At 37.0% G+C, this 16,126-nt stretch overlaps 2 protein-coding genes across 3 annotated transcripts; one reads left to right on the top strand and one right to left on the bottom strand.

Moving 5' to 3' along the window:
• Positions 1–416: 416 nt before the first annotated feature.
• Positions 417–3,767, bottom strand: LOC108137638 (gamma-aminobutyric acid receptor-associated protein). The gene is made up of 3 exons (XM_017259443.2): positions 3,492–3,767; positions 1,109–1,306; positions 417–1,050 (listed from the first exon to the last, which is right to left on the bottom strand). Exons 1-3 carry the CDS (start codon positions 3,579–3,581, stop codon positions 973–975), a joined length of 366 nt encoding a protein of 121 aa, XP_017114932.1. The 5' UTR covers positions 3,582–3,767; the 3' UTR covers positions 417–972.
• A 596-nt stretch (positions 3,768–4,363) lies between these two features.
• LOC108137636 lies at positions 4,364–15,085 on the top strand. Of its 2 annotated transcripts, none has more exons than XM_017259437.2 (8): positions 4,364–4,494; positions 5,264–5,611; positions 6,437–6,621; positions 8,434–8,613; positions 9,777–10,755; positions 11,446–11,858; positions 12,590–12,917; positions 13,003–15,085. In XM_017259437.2, the coding sequence occupies exons 2-8, from the start codon at positions 5,497–5,499 to the stop codon at positions 13,539–13,541; spliced, it is 2,739 nt and encodes a 912-aa protein (XP_017114926.1). In that variant the 5' UTR covers positions 4,364–4,494; positions 5,264–5,496; the 3' UTR covers positions 13,542–15,085. The 2 variants fall into 2 exon arrangements, with proteins under 2 accessions (XP_017114926.1, XP_017114928.1); XM_017259439.2 differs by lacking the exon at positions 4,364–4,494 and adding an exon at positions 4,601–4,664.
• Positions 15,086–16,126: the final 1,041 nt, after the last annotated feature.

The raw sequence follows: 16,126 nt of genomic DNA, 5'->3' as shown, positions 1-16,126 counted from the left end.
AATATTTTTAACTTCAAATAGACCATTAAAGATCTAACATGCCTTTTATAACAAACAATTGAACTGCTAAACATTAACGTTGTTTACTAACTATTTTCTTCTGACCAGATTAATAATTATAATAAATTATTATGTTACAATGACTGCTTTATAGTGCATGTGTTAATGGTTCCAACCAACCAATATTAAATGGAGGAAAAATCACCTAGCCATTGTACGAACTCGAATTTGTTTTAAAGAGATAACAACCTTTTGTTCGTTAAACAAAGGAAAAAACAATTAAGAAATAACTTTTTTTTGCAGTCATCTATCGCATACTCAAGTGATTTTAATATTAAATATGGCAGCTATCTTGGTTTCTTACCAAAGTAAGAAAAACCACAAAGGCACCCCCATAAACACTGGACATACATATGTATTTTTGTGGTTTTTGTTTATTTAATAATAGATTAATTACCGTACACTTAACCGAGAGAGTCCTATTCGTAACCATACACACTAAATATGCACAAAATTTTGTTGTATTGTAAAAAAAAAATAGGGTGAAATCATTGAAATAAGCAAATAAAGTAAAGTTAAGTACTTGTAGTGCAAACGCACGGATCAAGTACAGCAATGGAAATTAGATGGGCCGAAGAAGAGTGTGAATAGATCTGTTTTCGGGGGGTTAATGGTAGGACAAAGCAGATTTTAATTGAAATACTAACGCGTTTAGAAAATGTATATATATAAAATAAAAAATAATGTTCACATAACAATTCTTTTTGTAGTTTTCTGTTTTGTGGATTTTTTTGTTGCCCTGGTTCAGATCATTTTCAAGTTCTTTTTGTGTGGCATTTCCTGCGGTTTCCTCAATTCGTTTAGCTAACTCGCGTCCATATTTTAAGCTGCATGCTAAACACAAAATATATTTTATATATATATATAGATTTCTGTATAGGGGGTTGTTTTCCGATGCAAACCGGAGCAGAGTTAGTTGACCCTGGCCATGCCGTAGACATTCTCATCGGAGTAGGCAATGTACAGGAAATAGTCCTCCTCGTGGTGTTCCTGTGCGGGCAAAAAGACGTTAGAATTTGTGTGGGAGGAGAATAGGTATGGTAGTTACCTGGTACAGGGAGCCCATGGTTGCCGATGTTGGTGGAATGACGTTGTTCACGAAGAAGAAGAGGGCATCCTCGGGACGCAGGTGGATGCGCTTGCGAATGAGGAAGTAGAACTGGCCGACAGTCAGGTCGGAAGGTACCAGGTACTTCTTCTTATCCAGGTCACCGATACGTGCCTTGGGTGCCTTCTCGACGATCACCTAATAATAAACGATGAAGGAAAACAGGGGATGAGCTCAAGTTGATCAACTACATAAAGAGTGCGCACCTGATTACGTGCCGAAAAATGTTCACCTATTTGTCAATAAATGGCATTTGCATTTCTCAAAGTAAATATAATTGGCATGTGTGCTCGAATACGTGCTACCTTGGAATGCGATAAAACTACAATTTGAACAATTTTGGCTCAAATATTATATTAAGTTAAGAATTATTAAGGTGTTACTGTCCACCCTTAAACTAAAAAAAAAGAATTAACAAACCAATTACTTTAAATGTATTGATTTAAACAGCCCAATAAACATTGACAATACAAACTGATTCAGACTAAAAAAACAACTGGTGCAGGGACTAAAATGGGTAATTTCGTAATTTATATGACTAATTTCGTGTGCTGCATTTAGTAATTTCGCCACTATGAACATTTAATTACATACACGTGTTTTTCGTGGTTAATTTTAGATGTCGTTTGTGATTTTATTATAAATTTAAATTAAATTAAATTCTGTACTGGAGAATAAGGCATTTTAAGATCTGACCATATGATTTTAACTACTTCAAACTCATGAAACTCTCGATCTGCTTATTACCCTTTTCTCTGTGTGTGTTTCAGTTTGAATAAAAAAGGCTTCCCCGTAAATAATTTTTAATAATCTTTAGCACCCGCACCCTTAGTTTCTATTTCAAACGAATTAAAGTGTTTGTTAAGTATTTTAATTATTTAAAGTGCATCGTTTAAGTATTTTGAGTTGAGATGGGCAATATACATCTTAAATGCTGCATTCCATTTAGATTAGAACAATCAGCAACTCACTGGCCTAGACGACGATACGTTCTAGCCAAGGGGGTTATAAGTTAGCCTTTGGCCAAATTTTCGATAAACTGGTTTGAAACAGGAAGCTACGGCAACATAATGAATACTAAATCAGCAGACTGCTCATTTCATTTAGCTATACCCCCTATATATCCTCTATCCCAACGATTTTGGTTAGCGTCATTGGCCGAAATCAAGGTATTAGTATGATATAGTACGTACTTAACATATATATATATATATATATATATATGGTCCGACCAGCTGGCCTTGCCCCTCGCTCAGCTGTTATGTGATTTGGCGATTTGGCACTTGTGCACTTGCCAAAAACAAACGAAAATAATAATACATATGTATGTATATAGTCGGGAAATCGAAATGAAAATCGAAAACAAGAGCGACCAACGAGTGAAAATATAATGCACTCTACTTGCTGCGATTGGGGCACCTTCAGGTTGCGTGGAAAGGAGTTTGCTGATAAGGTGGTGAAATGGCAGAAAAACAACAAAAGAGGAGAGCCTCTTCACCCACTTGTTTTTTTCCCCCTATTCTGTTTTTTGTTTTTGTTTTTAGCACATCTATGACTAATTCCAGTTGCTATTTATATGTGTTTGTGAAAACAAAACAAGGAGCCTAACGTGTATTAGTGAGTGACTTTTTTTATGCGCAGTACTCGCTCGTTTTTGCAAGCAAACAAACGAAATTAAAATCAAAAACAACTGGTTAGTACAGCGAAAAAAATTGTGGCTAAAAATGAAATCTACTTTGCTCTAAATTCATGATTTCATTGATTTTAACATAATATCAAATTAAGATCACAAAAGATAATAAAAGTGTTTTAGACATTTTTAATAATTGCTTTTCACATTTGTTACATTTCATATTATATACAATCATCTAATTTTTCTTGCTGTGTAAAGGCTTAAAGGAGCAGGGGAAAGAGCGAGAAGAACAGATGAAATCAAGCAGTGAAAAACAACAACATCTAACAGCTGAGCAAGTGAAACGGCTGCTTTGTTCTCTTTTTGTTTTTTTTTTTTCTGTACATGAGTGTGTGTGTGTGCTAGGGGGGGGGCAATTTCGTTTAAATTTCAACTAAGAGTTTTATTCGCAAATGTTTTCCCAGCTGCACTGCATTTTATGCAACAAATTCCCTCTGCCACCTGATTTTGCACTTGCAATATTAACAACATTTACCGAAAAATACCCAATATGCGCAGTATTGATTTTCTTTGGTACAAACAAAAAAAAAACGACGCAAAACAAACGCATACACAGAAACTCGTACATACATACACGAATGTACATGCACGTATGTAGCTAAATGTATATATGTATATTCGATTACTTACGGGCACACGATCTGGATATTTGCGACGGATTTTATCGCCTTCAGCGCGACGTTTCTCAAACGCGTGCTCCTCCTTGTATTGGAACTTCATGATTGTGATGAACAGGTAATTGGCTAAGAAACGCAGCTTTTGATTTTTCACTTTTTCGCCTTAACAACGGGGAAATATCGGTGTCTATGTGTGCGTGTGTGCGTCTTCGCTGTGGTTGTATTTTTTTTGCTCTGCTCGCTGTTTTCCAACTTAACGGGCTGAAGTTTTAATTCAGAGTGACCGTTCCGAGACGTCCAAAATATAGCTCTTGATAGCAATGCCAGATGCTCTAAAAATACCGTACCGCAATGTAAAAATACCAAAATATACAACTTGAAGACATCTTAGTGCTGACTCAAACCTCGCATGAGAATTTTGCCGTGGTAAATGTAATTCTGCTAAAATTTCTTTCAGAAACAATAATTCTTAGAACAAAATAAAAAAATGGATATTTATTTTCTTAATTAATAATAAAAGTAAAAAATGACTAGAAAATCAGTGGCGGGAATGGAGAGGCTTTCCATTTCGAAATATTTCTGAAATTAAAAACACCATACAAAATGTAAAACTTGTTAAATGTTAATAAATAAGATACTCAAATTTTTGTTATTACATTACTATTATCATAACTTTAAGCGTTTAAAATAATATTAAAACCATAAGCATCTTTAAGTCTATTTTTCTGAAATATTATGAAACGATAAATGATATTCCCTTTAGTTAAATTAATATTAATTGTAGAATATGAATTGACCACTTATTTTTTAAAGTGCACATATGTTTAAGCTTTTTTTGGTTTAGTATTGTTTTTAGTATGTTCCTGTGCTAGGCCGCAACTATTCAGTATGTTTCGACTTGCGCCATTTGGCAACACTGGCGCTGCATTAGCGGCAAAAAAAAATTAATTTTTTGCCATTTACGTTGGCGTAAAGTTCTGTCGCACAACAATTGCAAAGCTCGCCAGCTGGGTTCGGTAAGCGTCCTTTCGGGGTTATCCTGATAACTCGAGGAACCCGATCAGTCTGCCAATATTTTTGCACAAATGCCACGGCACTGTGTTTGTTGTTTTTGAAATTCGCAGTGTGTGTGTTTATTTGCGGTTGCGCCTGTGTGCGTGTGCTAGGTTGTGTTTTGGTATCCAGAGTGAGTTCATCCAAAGAAAAACAAAAGGAAAAGAAAATGTTATATGTTGAAAATATTATATTTGGGTCAGATCTGTATATGTGTATGTGTATGTGAGTGTGTGCGTGGGTATATCACACTCTCTTTTCCTTGATTTCCTTTCCTTTTAACTTTCGTTTTCTTTGCGCTTTGTTGTTGTTTTTCTGGTCCGCATGTTTTGTCGTTGTTGTTGTTGCACGCGCTTCTTCTGCCGGCGCAACTAATTCGATTTATTTATAAAACGTTGATTTATACACGTTTAAATATTTTGCTCTAAACAAATGCAAGCAAAATAACTGAATGTTATATATGTGTGTGTGTGTGTGTGTGTGTTTGTGTGACCTTCGTGCAATTTTCCAATTAGAAAAAGGGGAAGAGAGAGATAGAGAGACAGAGAGGTCCTGTGATAATGCAATCAGATCGTTTGAGTGTGAGTGTTTTGCTCTAATTCAATTTTCCCGAGCAACAAGCACTTAAGGTTTTAAAACAATTACACGGCCACTTTTACAGTTTGAAAGCTTTTAACCAGACAATTAACTTATGTCTTATTTTGTATTTGCATTTGCATTTTATTTCATCAGAGCGGCGGCGGAAAAATAGAAAAACAAACCAAAAGACACGGCAAATCAGTCTAGTCAACAAAGCAGACCAAATGAGCACGCACTTCGAGACTAACGAGCAGCACAAACTAAGCCAAAAATAAAGCTAAAGATATAAGAGATAAAAGGCAAGAAGAAGAAGAAGAAGAAGAAGCAGGAGTACACACACTCACACTCGCACATACCCACAAACACTGAGAAAAATCGGCGGCAGGATGCGGGTGGTGGCCATGGTCAGTGGCGGCAAGGACAGCTGCTACAACATGATGCAGTGCGTCGCCGAGGGTCACGAAATCGTCGCCCTGGCCAATCTGCATCCCAAGGACAGAGGTAAGTCACCAAATATAAAACTAAAGCCACAGCTTAAGAAGTTCGAAGTGTATTTACCCCTATATGTATGTACATCATACCCTTAATAATTCATTCGTGTAAAATTAAAAAAAAGTATCAAGACACTTATTTGCCTTAAGAAAGCAATTTATTAAATGCCGAAAGGATAAGCAAAAGTCAACCCTGCAAGTCAATGTATATATCCCATTTGGCGATAAAAATCATAAAATCTTTCTGGATTCAAAAATTACGTCTATTTATGTACATAGTTCTGATAGTTCCCACAATATCATTAGGATAGTATGTAACTATCCTTAAAAATAAATAACGAAGCTATGTTTTTGAGATTAAGCTGTCCAATTTTGATATTGTTGTTAAGATATTGTACTAACACTCATAAAAAATAGAAAATCGAATAAATTTGACATGTTAAATTGAAATTATAAAAAAACTAGCTAAAACTTAGTAAACTACATTTATTAAAAATAGTTAATTTGGTTATATAAAAATATAATAACAAATCTTTCTTTTGAGTTTTAATTAATTTGACGTGATTTTTAACTTGATTCGATTTTAAGCCAGTTTTTTTTTGTGGAAGACGAAAAATTAAAAACAAATATTAACGGATAATGCAAACGCAATTTAAAATTTGTTTATTTATAACTAATATAGAAATTGAAATTTTGAGGTAGACAAATTCGACAGTGCCCATATTAAGGCCATGGATTATTGGTATTATTATTTGCGCAATCATTTACCACCGATTCGCCGTGTACCCGCAGCCATTTGATCTCTTGCCGCTGTCTCTAAATTGTTACATTCCAGACGAGCTGGACAGCTTCATGTACCAGACGGTCGGCCACATGGGCATCGAGATTCTGGCCAGCGCCATGGGATTGCCGCTCTACCGGCGCGAAACCAAGGGCAAGAGCACCCAGACCGGCAAGCAGTACGTGCCCACCGATGACGACGAGGTCGAGGATCTATATAGTCTGCTGGAGACATGCAAGGTGATTGATTGATTGATTTTTGATTGGTCTGCCCCCCTCCCCTACCCCCCGCCCACCCACAAACTCAGATTAAGCCCTTTGATAAGGAAAAGAAAAAGAGGCAATGGGGTTGCCATTGCTATTGATATACCCATTCCCAGAATCTGGTCAATAAATATGCATTGGGAAATATGTATGACCGATTCAAGGATTGCAATTTGAATTCTGCGAAACTTTCTGATTGTTTTGAGTTGAAATCGATTCGTTAAAACTGCATTTGTTTACCTTATTACTTCTCTATATTATTGTGAATTACTTGTTTATTTCTCCTGTTTATTTTCGGTGAAATTGTGGAATCGCAAACGTGCGTTATCAGATATGGTTATATCATATAGCTCTTAATGGAAAAAGCGCCTCTCCGTTGGTGTAGGTTACCTACACAGTAACAAAAAAGTTATTTCCCCCTAATCACAATATTGATATCATATTTAGTTTACAGAAATCAATCTTTTTTGCACTGAATTGCTTATTTTGCATTCTTTTTTTTTTACGGACTTATCCTTCATTTCTTTTAATTTAAACTTGAAGATTAGAATTGTTAACAAATTAAGGATTTTCTAGTAGCTTTACCACTTAGTTTTAACTATTGATTATTTTTGATATAACATGGTCAGCAAGAATCTTTACAACAATATCTGAAAAAAAAAAAATTTTAATTGAACTGAAGTTAAAATTTGGTTTTCAATCGGGAAGATAATTGACTTTACTTAATAACCTTAAATAATATGAGGTTAAGTTCGGAATAGGGATGAGTTATCAATTAAAATGAGTTTTTTTTATACTTATTTAGTATTAACATTAATCTTTACACTTAATTACGACATTTTTCGCTGTGTGAAGTGTTTGTGAGGCTATCAGATGAGGGATTTGGTTCGTGAAACCGTGCTTGTTGTGCCATGTCCTTGGGCTTTTGCTCACTCATTCTCGTGCCCACTCATCCTCATCCCTCATCAATCGACGGCAGCACAGATTGCAACTGCAACTACAAACCGCTCCATAATTGGGCGGCACATCCACATTCACATCCATTTGCGATGGAAAGTCGCCGGGCGGTAATCTTATCGCGATGCCCATCCAATCGAGACGGGACGAACTGTTGCCGTGCACGTGAACCGCCCGACCCACTGGGTTAAATAAAAAAAGAAAAAACATTGAAAAAACAAAAAAAAAAAAAAAAAAAAAAAGTCTCACAAAACCGCAACGAAAACCGAAACCAAAACAATCACAATACGAGTAAGAGTAATCGCACAAATTGTTTATTTACCCCTTGAAAACTGAAAGAAATCGAACGGGCCAAGGAGACTTAAATGGTGATTACAGTTTGGAAGGCACAGTGATAATAACGGGCTATCAGTATCACTGCACTCAAACTGTAATTACATTTTTGCATTCGCTTGGCTGATATCGCGACATGTCGGGCTTTATTTTAATTTACAATTACAATTTACAATTTGATCCGCATTAGGCTGATAACAAATTAATTACACTTGTATTTATTTTACTTTAAAATAATGACTTAAAGTTTTTAAAAGTTAAACAAGTTGGTTTTAAATTCCAATTTTTAGCCATGTTTTGGGTTATGGGCTCTACGTAATTTTAAGTATTACACAGTTCTTTAGCTTCTCTAATTTTACTCTATGATCTCTATTTTTGTAAAGTTTTACCATAATAGATTGATCTCCTTCGCCACTTCTCCATAAAGTTTATACATTTTCTACTTGAATTTTTCTAGGTGTATACTAATTTGTGCGTTTCATTTGACTCCATTGACAGCACGAACTTCAGGTTGATGCAGTGGCCGTGGGCGCCATCCTGTCCGACTACCAACGCGTTCGGGTGGAGAACGTGTGCAGCCGTCTGAACCTTATATCCCTGGCCTATCTGTGGAGGAGAGATCAGACTGAACTGCTGCAGGAGATGATCGACTGCCAGGTGCATGCCATCATCATCAAGGTAACAAGTAGATCAACTTTACAGTCAGGTTGCCAAACACGTACACTTTCGATGGTTTGCAAATCTATAAGGCATTTCCCATACAAGAGAACAGGGAAAAGGATCCATTGCATACGATAAATAATAAATTAAGTAATTGTCGTAGCTTTCGATTGATCTTTATAATTATAAATGAACGTGACATAGAGGTACGTTTTATAATCACATGAAAACCCATTATAATTATCAGCTGAGTTGCCAATTGAACTATATTTAGCACATGTAAACAAATACTTCAGTTGCGCAGCTGAATTCCATTTCAATTGCCATATGCAACGTTTGTAATATTAAATAATTTACAAACTATTAACTAACTGTTTATCTGCCTATAAATTGGAATCTTTAAAAAGTATTGCACGATAATAAACAGAATATTGAAAGTAAGTTTTATTTTGCAAAATAAAATTTAAATAATTTGGCATGCATATATTTTTTAATTAAAAAATAAAGAAAAGTTAGAAAAGGCTTTTTAAGTACTTGGGTAGATGCGTTCATAATTTAACACTTTTTTTAAAGGCAATAGACGAGTATGAGTTTTTGCAATCCATATCGTTTCAATCGTTTCCAAAGGCATTATAGTCGAACAAAAATAATAATTAAAAAAATAATAATTAAAAAAATAATAATTAAAAAAATAATAATTAAAAAAATAATTAAAAAATAAAGAAAGAAAAGTTAGAAAAGGCTTTTTAAGTACTTAGGTAGATGCGTTCATAATTAAACACTTTTTTTAGAGGCAATAGACGAGTATGAGTTTTTGCAATCTATATCGTTTCTAAAGGCATTATAGTCGAATAAAAATAATAATTAAAAAATAAGAAAAGAAAAGTTAAAAATGGCTATTTAAGTACTTGGGTAGATGCGTTCATAATTAAACACTTTTTTTAGAGGCAATCAGCGAGTATGAGTTTTTGCAATCCATATCGTTTCAATCGTTTCTAAAGGCATTATAGTCGAGATGAAATCTTTTTCGAGAACAAAAGAGCATTATAGACTATAGCAGTCTATCGAAGGTGTCTTGTGTTGTGTCGCATTATTGGCCCCGCTTAACCACCATCCGTTTGGCGCCTCCATCGCCCATCTCTCATCTCCCATCTCCCATGTCGCGATATGCGCGGATACAGGTGGCTGCGCTGGGCCTCGTGCCGGATCGACACCTGGGCAAATCGCTGCGCGAGATGCAGCCGCACCTGCTGAAGATGCGCGACAAGTACGGACTGAATGTGTGCGGCGAGGGGGGCGAGTACGAGACATTCACATTGGACTGCCCGCTCTTTCGCCAACGGATCGTGGTCGAGGACATCCAGACGATCATCAGCAGTGCCGATCCCATTTGCCCGGTTGGCTATATCAATTTCACCAAACTAACGCTGCAGCCAAAGGAGGCGGCGGTCGGAGCGGCCAGCGTCGGCGGCATTGGCGGCATTGGCGGCGGTGATGTTGTGTTTGTTAAACGTTCGCTCGACTACATAAGCGACCTGAACGAATCGACATACAGTGACCTCAGCGATCCGGACTTTAGCGAAACGGAACTGGAGCTAATCGAGAAGGAGACACGACTGCGCGAATCGCTCAGCCAAAGCGAGCTAATCTCGCGCAGCAACTCCTTTGGCCGCCATCTGGCCGCCACCGCCTCCTCGCCGATACCCATTGTCACGAAGAGCGCCAGCGTCGACGAGCCCACAGCGGCGGCGGCAGCGGCGGCGGCGGCGACGCCAGTGTTAGGTGGACTAGGAGGAGGACCGGCCACCTGTTCCACCTCAGCCTGTGCGTCGATGCTGCTGACCACCACCGCTAACGTCACCGCCACCGATGGCGGATTGAGCAGCCTGGCCAGCTCACAACAATCTGGCCAGGGCGTTGGCCATGGGCTTGGCAGCAGCACGGCCGCCGTGTGCGGCTCGCTGTCGCTGGCCATCTCCTCGCTTGGGCTCAGCGCCAACACAGGCTGTCATCCGGGGAGCGGAGCTGGCATTGGCGCACCCTTGGCCACCACACAGCCGCCCAGTCCGCTGAAGTACGAGCGGGAGTTCCGTCCACTGGCCAACGAGGCCAGAGCGGCCATCAATGCCAAGGGTTGGATGTGGCTGGCTGGCATACAGGGTATCCAAAGAGTCTCTATCTAGCATCTCTCTATCTCTATCTATATCTCTAATCCACGGGCACGGTGGTCAATCCAACTTGTAATACAAATAACTAACTAATCACTTTAATTACTGTTCTATTTATCTCTAATATCTTGGTATGTTTTGTATGTATATGTATGTTTTGGTGTAGCAAATTATCTTAAAAACTATTTCAATTTAAATGGGATGTCAAAAACATGCTGTATAATTTTTAATGACTTAGGCTTAGAAAACAACAATTCTATTGCAATTTATGTTTTATGATCTTATATAATTGTCAAAAAATTGGAATCAAATTATTATTTTACATTTAAAACATAGAGAACTCAAATGTAGCTCAATTTCTTCATGATGTTTTTTTTTTTTTTTTTTTTTTGCTTTCTGAAAAATTGTATTTCCCTGAATACTAAGAAATGAAAAAAAAAAACATTTAAACACATATGCACAACAAAGTGAAATAAATAGGTTAATACGTTTTTCAGTCAATTCAATTTATACTTACAACATTAACAGCATTATCTTAACTTCAGTTATAACCTTCTAACATTGTCTAAAGATAAATAATGTTTTGCATTAATATATAACCGCATTTTTTGGTGGCCACCGTGTTTGCCATTTCCATTCACTGCCAAAATGAGTACTAATCACATGGTTATTCCTTCGATAGGCTCCGGATCGGATGGCATTGAGCAGGGAATGCAGATGGCCCTGGACACGCTGACCGATCTGTGCCAGGCCAAGGGCTACGACCTGCAGGATCTGTGCTATGTCACCCTCTACGTGCGCTCCATTGGCGAGTATCCGGCACTGAATCGGATCTATCACCGCGCCTTCGACTTTCACAATCCGCCGACGCGCGTCTGCGTCGAGTGTCCGCTGCCCGATGGCTGTCATGTGGTGATGGAGGCCATCGCCTACCGCCAGCCGGTGGCCGGTGCGATATCCAGTGCCGAGGAGCGGGATCGCGAGGGCGAGGAGACGGCGGCGGCGCTGCTCAACGGACGCCGGAACACGATGCATGTGCAGGGCATTTCGCACTGGGCGCCGGCCAACATTGGTCCATACAGCCAGTCAACCAGGGTGAGCCTTACAGTGTAGCCTCGTCTATGTTGGAAACAAGAATAGCTATCGAAAGTTTAAAGCGTTAACTGGGTTTACGTCTAGTTTTAGCTAGCATCAAGAATCAAAGTAAACTACACTTCTATACAAATGGAATAGCTAACTATTGAATTCAACATTTTATTTCAATTATTTATTTCATTTAACATTTTTTAAATATTTTTAACTAAATATTAAATCATTATATCAACCACAATGCATATTAAATTGCTTGCTTTAATATTACAAAAATTCGAATTAATAAGAAAAAAAAATAGATTCAAAACTGTTCCTATTTGATTTAAAAATTTAAATATGGTTTAAATTTAAATTAAATTTACAGATATTCAAATCAATCCCAAAAGTAATGTAAAAGTTGTAATATTTACCAACTACAATGGATAAAAATCAAAGTAAAAATTACAAAATAATTGGATTTACTACAATAGAAAGAAAACTATTAAGTTTTAGGTAAAGTTTTTTAAAAATATCAACACATTGTCTTAATTATCTAAAATACAGGTATTTGTCTTGTTTTTGTATTCAAAAATATCGATGTGGTTGCCAAAAATTGTAGCTTTTGTTTGAAAATAAATATTGCTTCGACTTGAAATGTTTGAGGACATATTTTTAGATAGTTGTAGAACGCCTAAACGATTTCCCAACTGTCTCCGTTCTAGTATCGCATAATACTTATCCCAAATCCATTGCAGATTGGCGACATTACGTACATTTCCGGGCAGATCGCCCTGGTGCCCGGCAGCATGACAATCATCGAGGGCGGCATCCGACCGCAATGCAAGCTAACGCTGCGCCACATCAGTCGCATTGCCAAGGCGATGAACGCCCACGGCCAGCTGCGGGATGTGGTGCACGGCATCTGCTTTGTGACCCATCCGGCCTTCATTGGCGAGGCACGTCGCCAGTGGGAGCGCCGCACCACCAATGCGATCATGGACTACATTGTGCTGCCGGCGTTGCCGCGGGAGGCACTCGTCGAATGGCAGGTGTGGGCGCACACCCACAACGATCGATTCGATTGTAAGTCAGTCAACAAAAGGGGGTGAAAAAGAGAATAATCATCATTCTCATCTAATGATGCCTATGGGCTAACCGTGTTTCACAGATGAGGAGACTGGCTGTTCGGTGGGTGACTACACCATCTCGATACGACGTCGCTGGAACTATGAGAACAATTGTGCGGCCATTGTCTGCTATGTGTCCACTGGCCTGGCCTCGTCCACCACCCAATTGACACAGCTGAGCGACGACATATTGGGCAACCATTGCCGTCTGGCGCAATCGGTCAGTGCCGAGCATCTGGACGAGATCCTCACGTATGTGGTGAATCGTTTGCTTAAGGACTATCCGCTGGCCAAAAAGCAAACGCCACAGCAGCCGGCAAACTCGGGATCGCCAACAGCGGCCATGACCACGCAACAGGGCGGCGCTGGCGGAGATCAGCATCAGTCTTTGCCGGCCATCCACCTGAAACTCTTCTACCAGGTTAATGCCGCACCGGCAACGGATCTGCTGCTCCAGGCACTGCATGATTTCCGTCTGAAGTGCCAGGATACGGCCGCCATTGTCTACACAGTGCTGCCCGCCTGCAGTCTGCACAACTTCAGTACGTTCCTGTCCATTTGCGGGGTGAGGCATGAATAGAGGAGCCACACGGATGATGATGATAATGATGAAACGATTTGCTGCCACCGCATCGCACCAAGCAGAACACAGAATACATATATATATATACACCACTATATATACACAGATATATGAATAATTGATGGGTCCCTATTTGGTTTGACGAAGAATCGCATTGGCTGAAAGTAATCTTTGGATAATTTGAAACCAGTTGGTCTTTTAAACTGTGCCGCTATGTTGAGCAAATTTTTTACAATTTTTTTTTTCATATTTAAAAGGTTCTTTGACCTGTTCTATAGCTGACTTTTAAAGTTGTTAAGCATGAAAGAGCCATTATTTGTTTATTGTAAATGGAAAAAAAAGTCAAACTTAAAACCAATTTCAAGAAACTGTTTTCTAAACTGTACGTTTTTGAATGTTCCCTCCATTTCCTGTGACTTGTGAAACGATAGCAATTAATAGAAGGCCAAATGCCAAGTATTTATTATCCAACGATTACTTTGTAGTCTCACAATTTTTCAGTTTGCAAAATATTTCAAACCGACCCAACTGAACTTTAAAAGCAGCTAGCCCTATGTTGATATTGTTAACTAGCAGACGATCCTTAGATCTAAAAAAGAAAAAAAAAACAATAGAGCCTGCATGATGTATCCATAGATTAGCTCACTTCGTGTCGCAGTTTCGGACCAAACTCTCTCACATAAAAAAACTAAAATCACACTCAAAAAAACGGATCTATGCAACTCAAGTGTTTCAGCAACTAGCGAAGGAAAAGCAAACATACAAATTCAATTTAAAGCAACTTTATATATTATATACGAAGAAAGCAAACCATTTTTGTGCACTCTATTGCCGAAAAAAAAATAAGAAAAAAAAAAAACAACCAACAAACAAACAACTGTAACTATACTCTTATACAACTATTAACTATTAATCGTTTTTCGATGTGCTTTTCTTTACGCTCCGATTTTTTATATATATATATATATGTATGTACATCTCAGCGATTTTTGTTCTTTTTCTAATAGCCAAAAACTTTTGACAAAAACACTCAAAAAACGACGGCATTGTAAAGCAAATGGTATTTATACATATGGTCGTTAAGCTTTAAATATTGTGGAATCCAAATGATGTGGCCCATTCTTCGACCACGTCACATCGTTTTCATTAACAATAATCCGAATGTAGCAAATTCGCCATGGGGAACATAGTTTTTATCAACTTTTTTTTATTTTTTTATATAGATATCGAAATTACCGAATAGAGATTATTGAAATGTGTTGCTTAAAGTACAACTTGTCCATAGTTTTTCCTGCACAATCTGCGACAGCAAATTAAAAAAAAAAAAAAAAAAAAACATTAAAACAATTTTGGTTGAATTCCACACCAAAATTTGGCCAACATATAATTTTTAATGTAATGTACGGATACGATACAATATCGATGGGGACGCTAAACGGGAGATAAAAAAGATTATTACATGCTATTATGTATTGTTATGAAAATATATTGATATGGATTGAGTGTCATTACAAAAGTCGAAAAAAAAAAAACCAAAGAAACTCTGGGCGTTTTTTTATTCTTGGGCGGATGCGAGTTGATAAGAATTTCTGGACGTTTCAAGAACTCGCTTTGTGAGCTATATATTATATACATATACATATGTTGCGGAATGGGTCTTATCGGCAGTTCATTGATTTATGGAAAATATCATTTTAAATGAAGATCTGCGAAATGACTGGAAATTGCCAGATATACGTGGATTTCTGGTCAATGAATTTCAATTTTGTATTATTGAATTTCAAATAAAATTAAATAAATATTACTTTTTAATGTTGTATTTTTAGTATGTATTTTCAGATATACATTGGTTGGTTTTTTTAATAATTAGGCCATATATACGAACATATTTTAAATGGACTAACATTTTTATCATGTTATATGGCTATATATGCACCATGGAATACATCTTATCAGCGTTCACTAAATTAATAAAATAAAAATAAAACTAAAAATCTGCAAATTCATTTTTTTTTTTGTAAAAAACCAAAATGTTATTCATTTTGAAATTCAGGGAAATGCAAGACAAATAAGAACCTTACGCATTGTGTGGAATTAAATCATGAGTAATATTTGATTTTGAAATAGTTTAGCAAAGCTATTTATAACATTTAAATTTTAAGTTCTGGAATTTTCATCAAAAGTAGAAAGTTGACAAATGTATTTAGGGATTGACTATTTTTACTTTAAATTGAAAAAGAAAGTGGGTGACAACAAATCAAGTCATGTGTACATACATATGTTTGGCTGTAAATCTTCCTTGCTTTATATTATTAAATTATTTTAAAATTGTTTGTCAAAGAAGATTGACATTCTTATTAACAATAAAGAATCCAAAAATAAATACACATTTAAAGACAATCGTCTTCATATAAAAACTTAAACAATATTTTGTTGAAGCCGGAAAACTTTTATTAACAGTTATTTATATTATATGCAGAAATTATATTTTAATAAAAATATATATACAATACAAAAATAAATGTTAATTTGTATCAATAAAATCTTCTTGGCTAGACAAAAGTTAAAAATTAAAATTAAAT

Source organism: Drosophila elegans, unplaced genomic scaffold (assembly GCF_018152505.1).
Source record: "Drosophila elegans isolate 14027-0461.03 unplaced genomic scaffold, ASM1815250v1 contig_149, whole genome shotgun sequence".
NCBI lineage: Eukaryota > Metazoa > Arthropoda > Insecta > Diptera > Drosophilidae > Drosophila > Drosophila elegans.
Note: the sequence above shows the minus strand (reverse complement) of the source record. Positions and strands in the feature narration are given on the sequence as shown.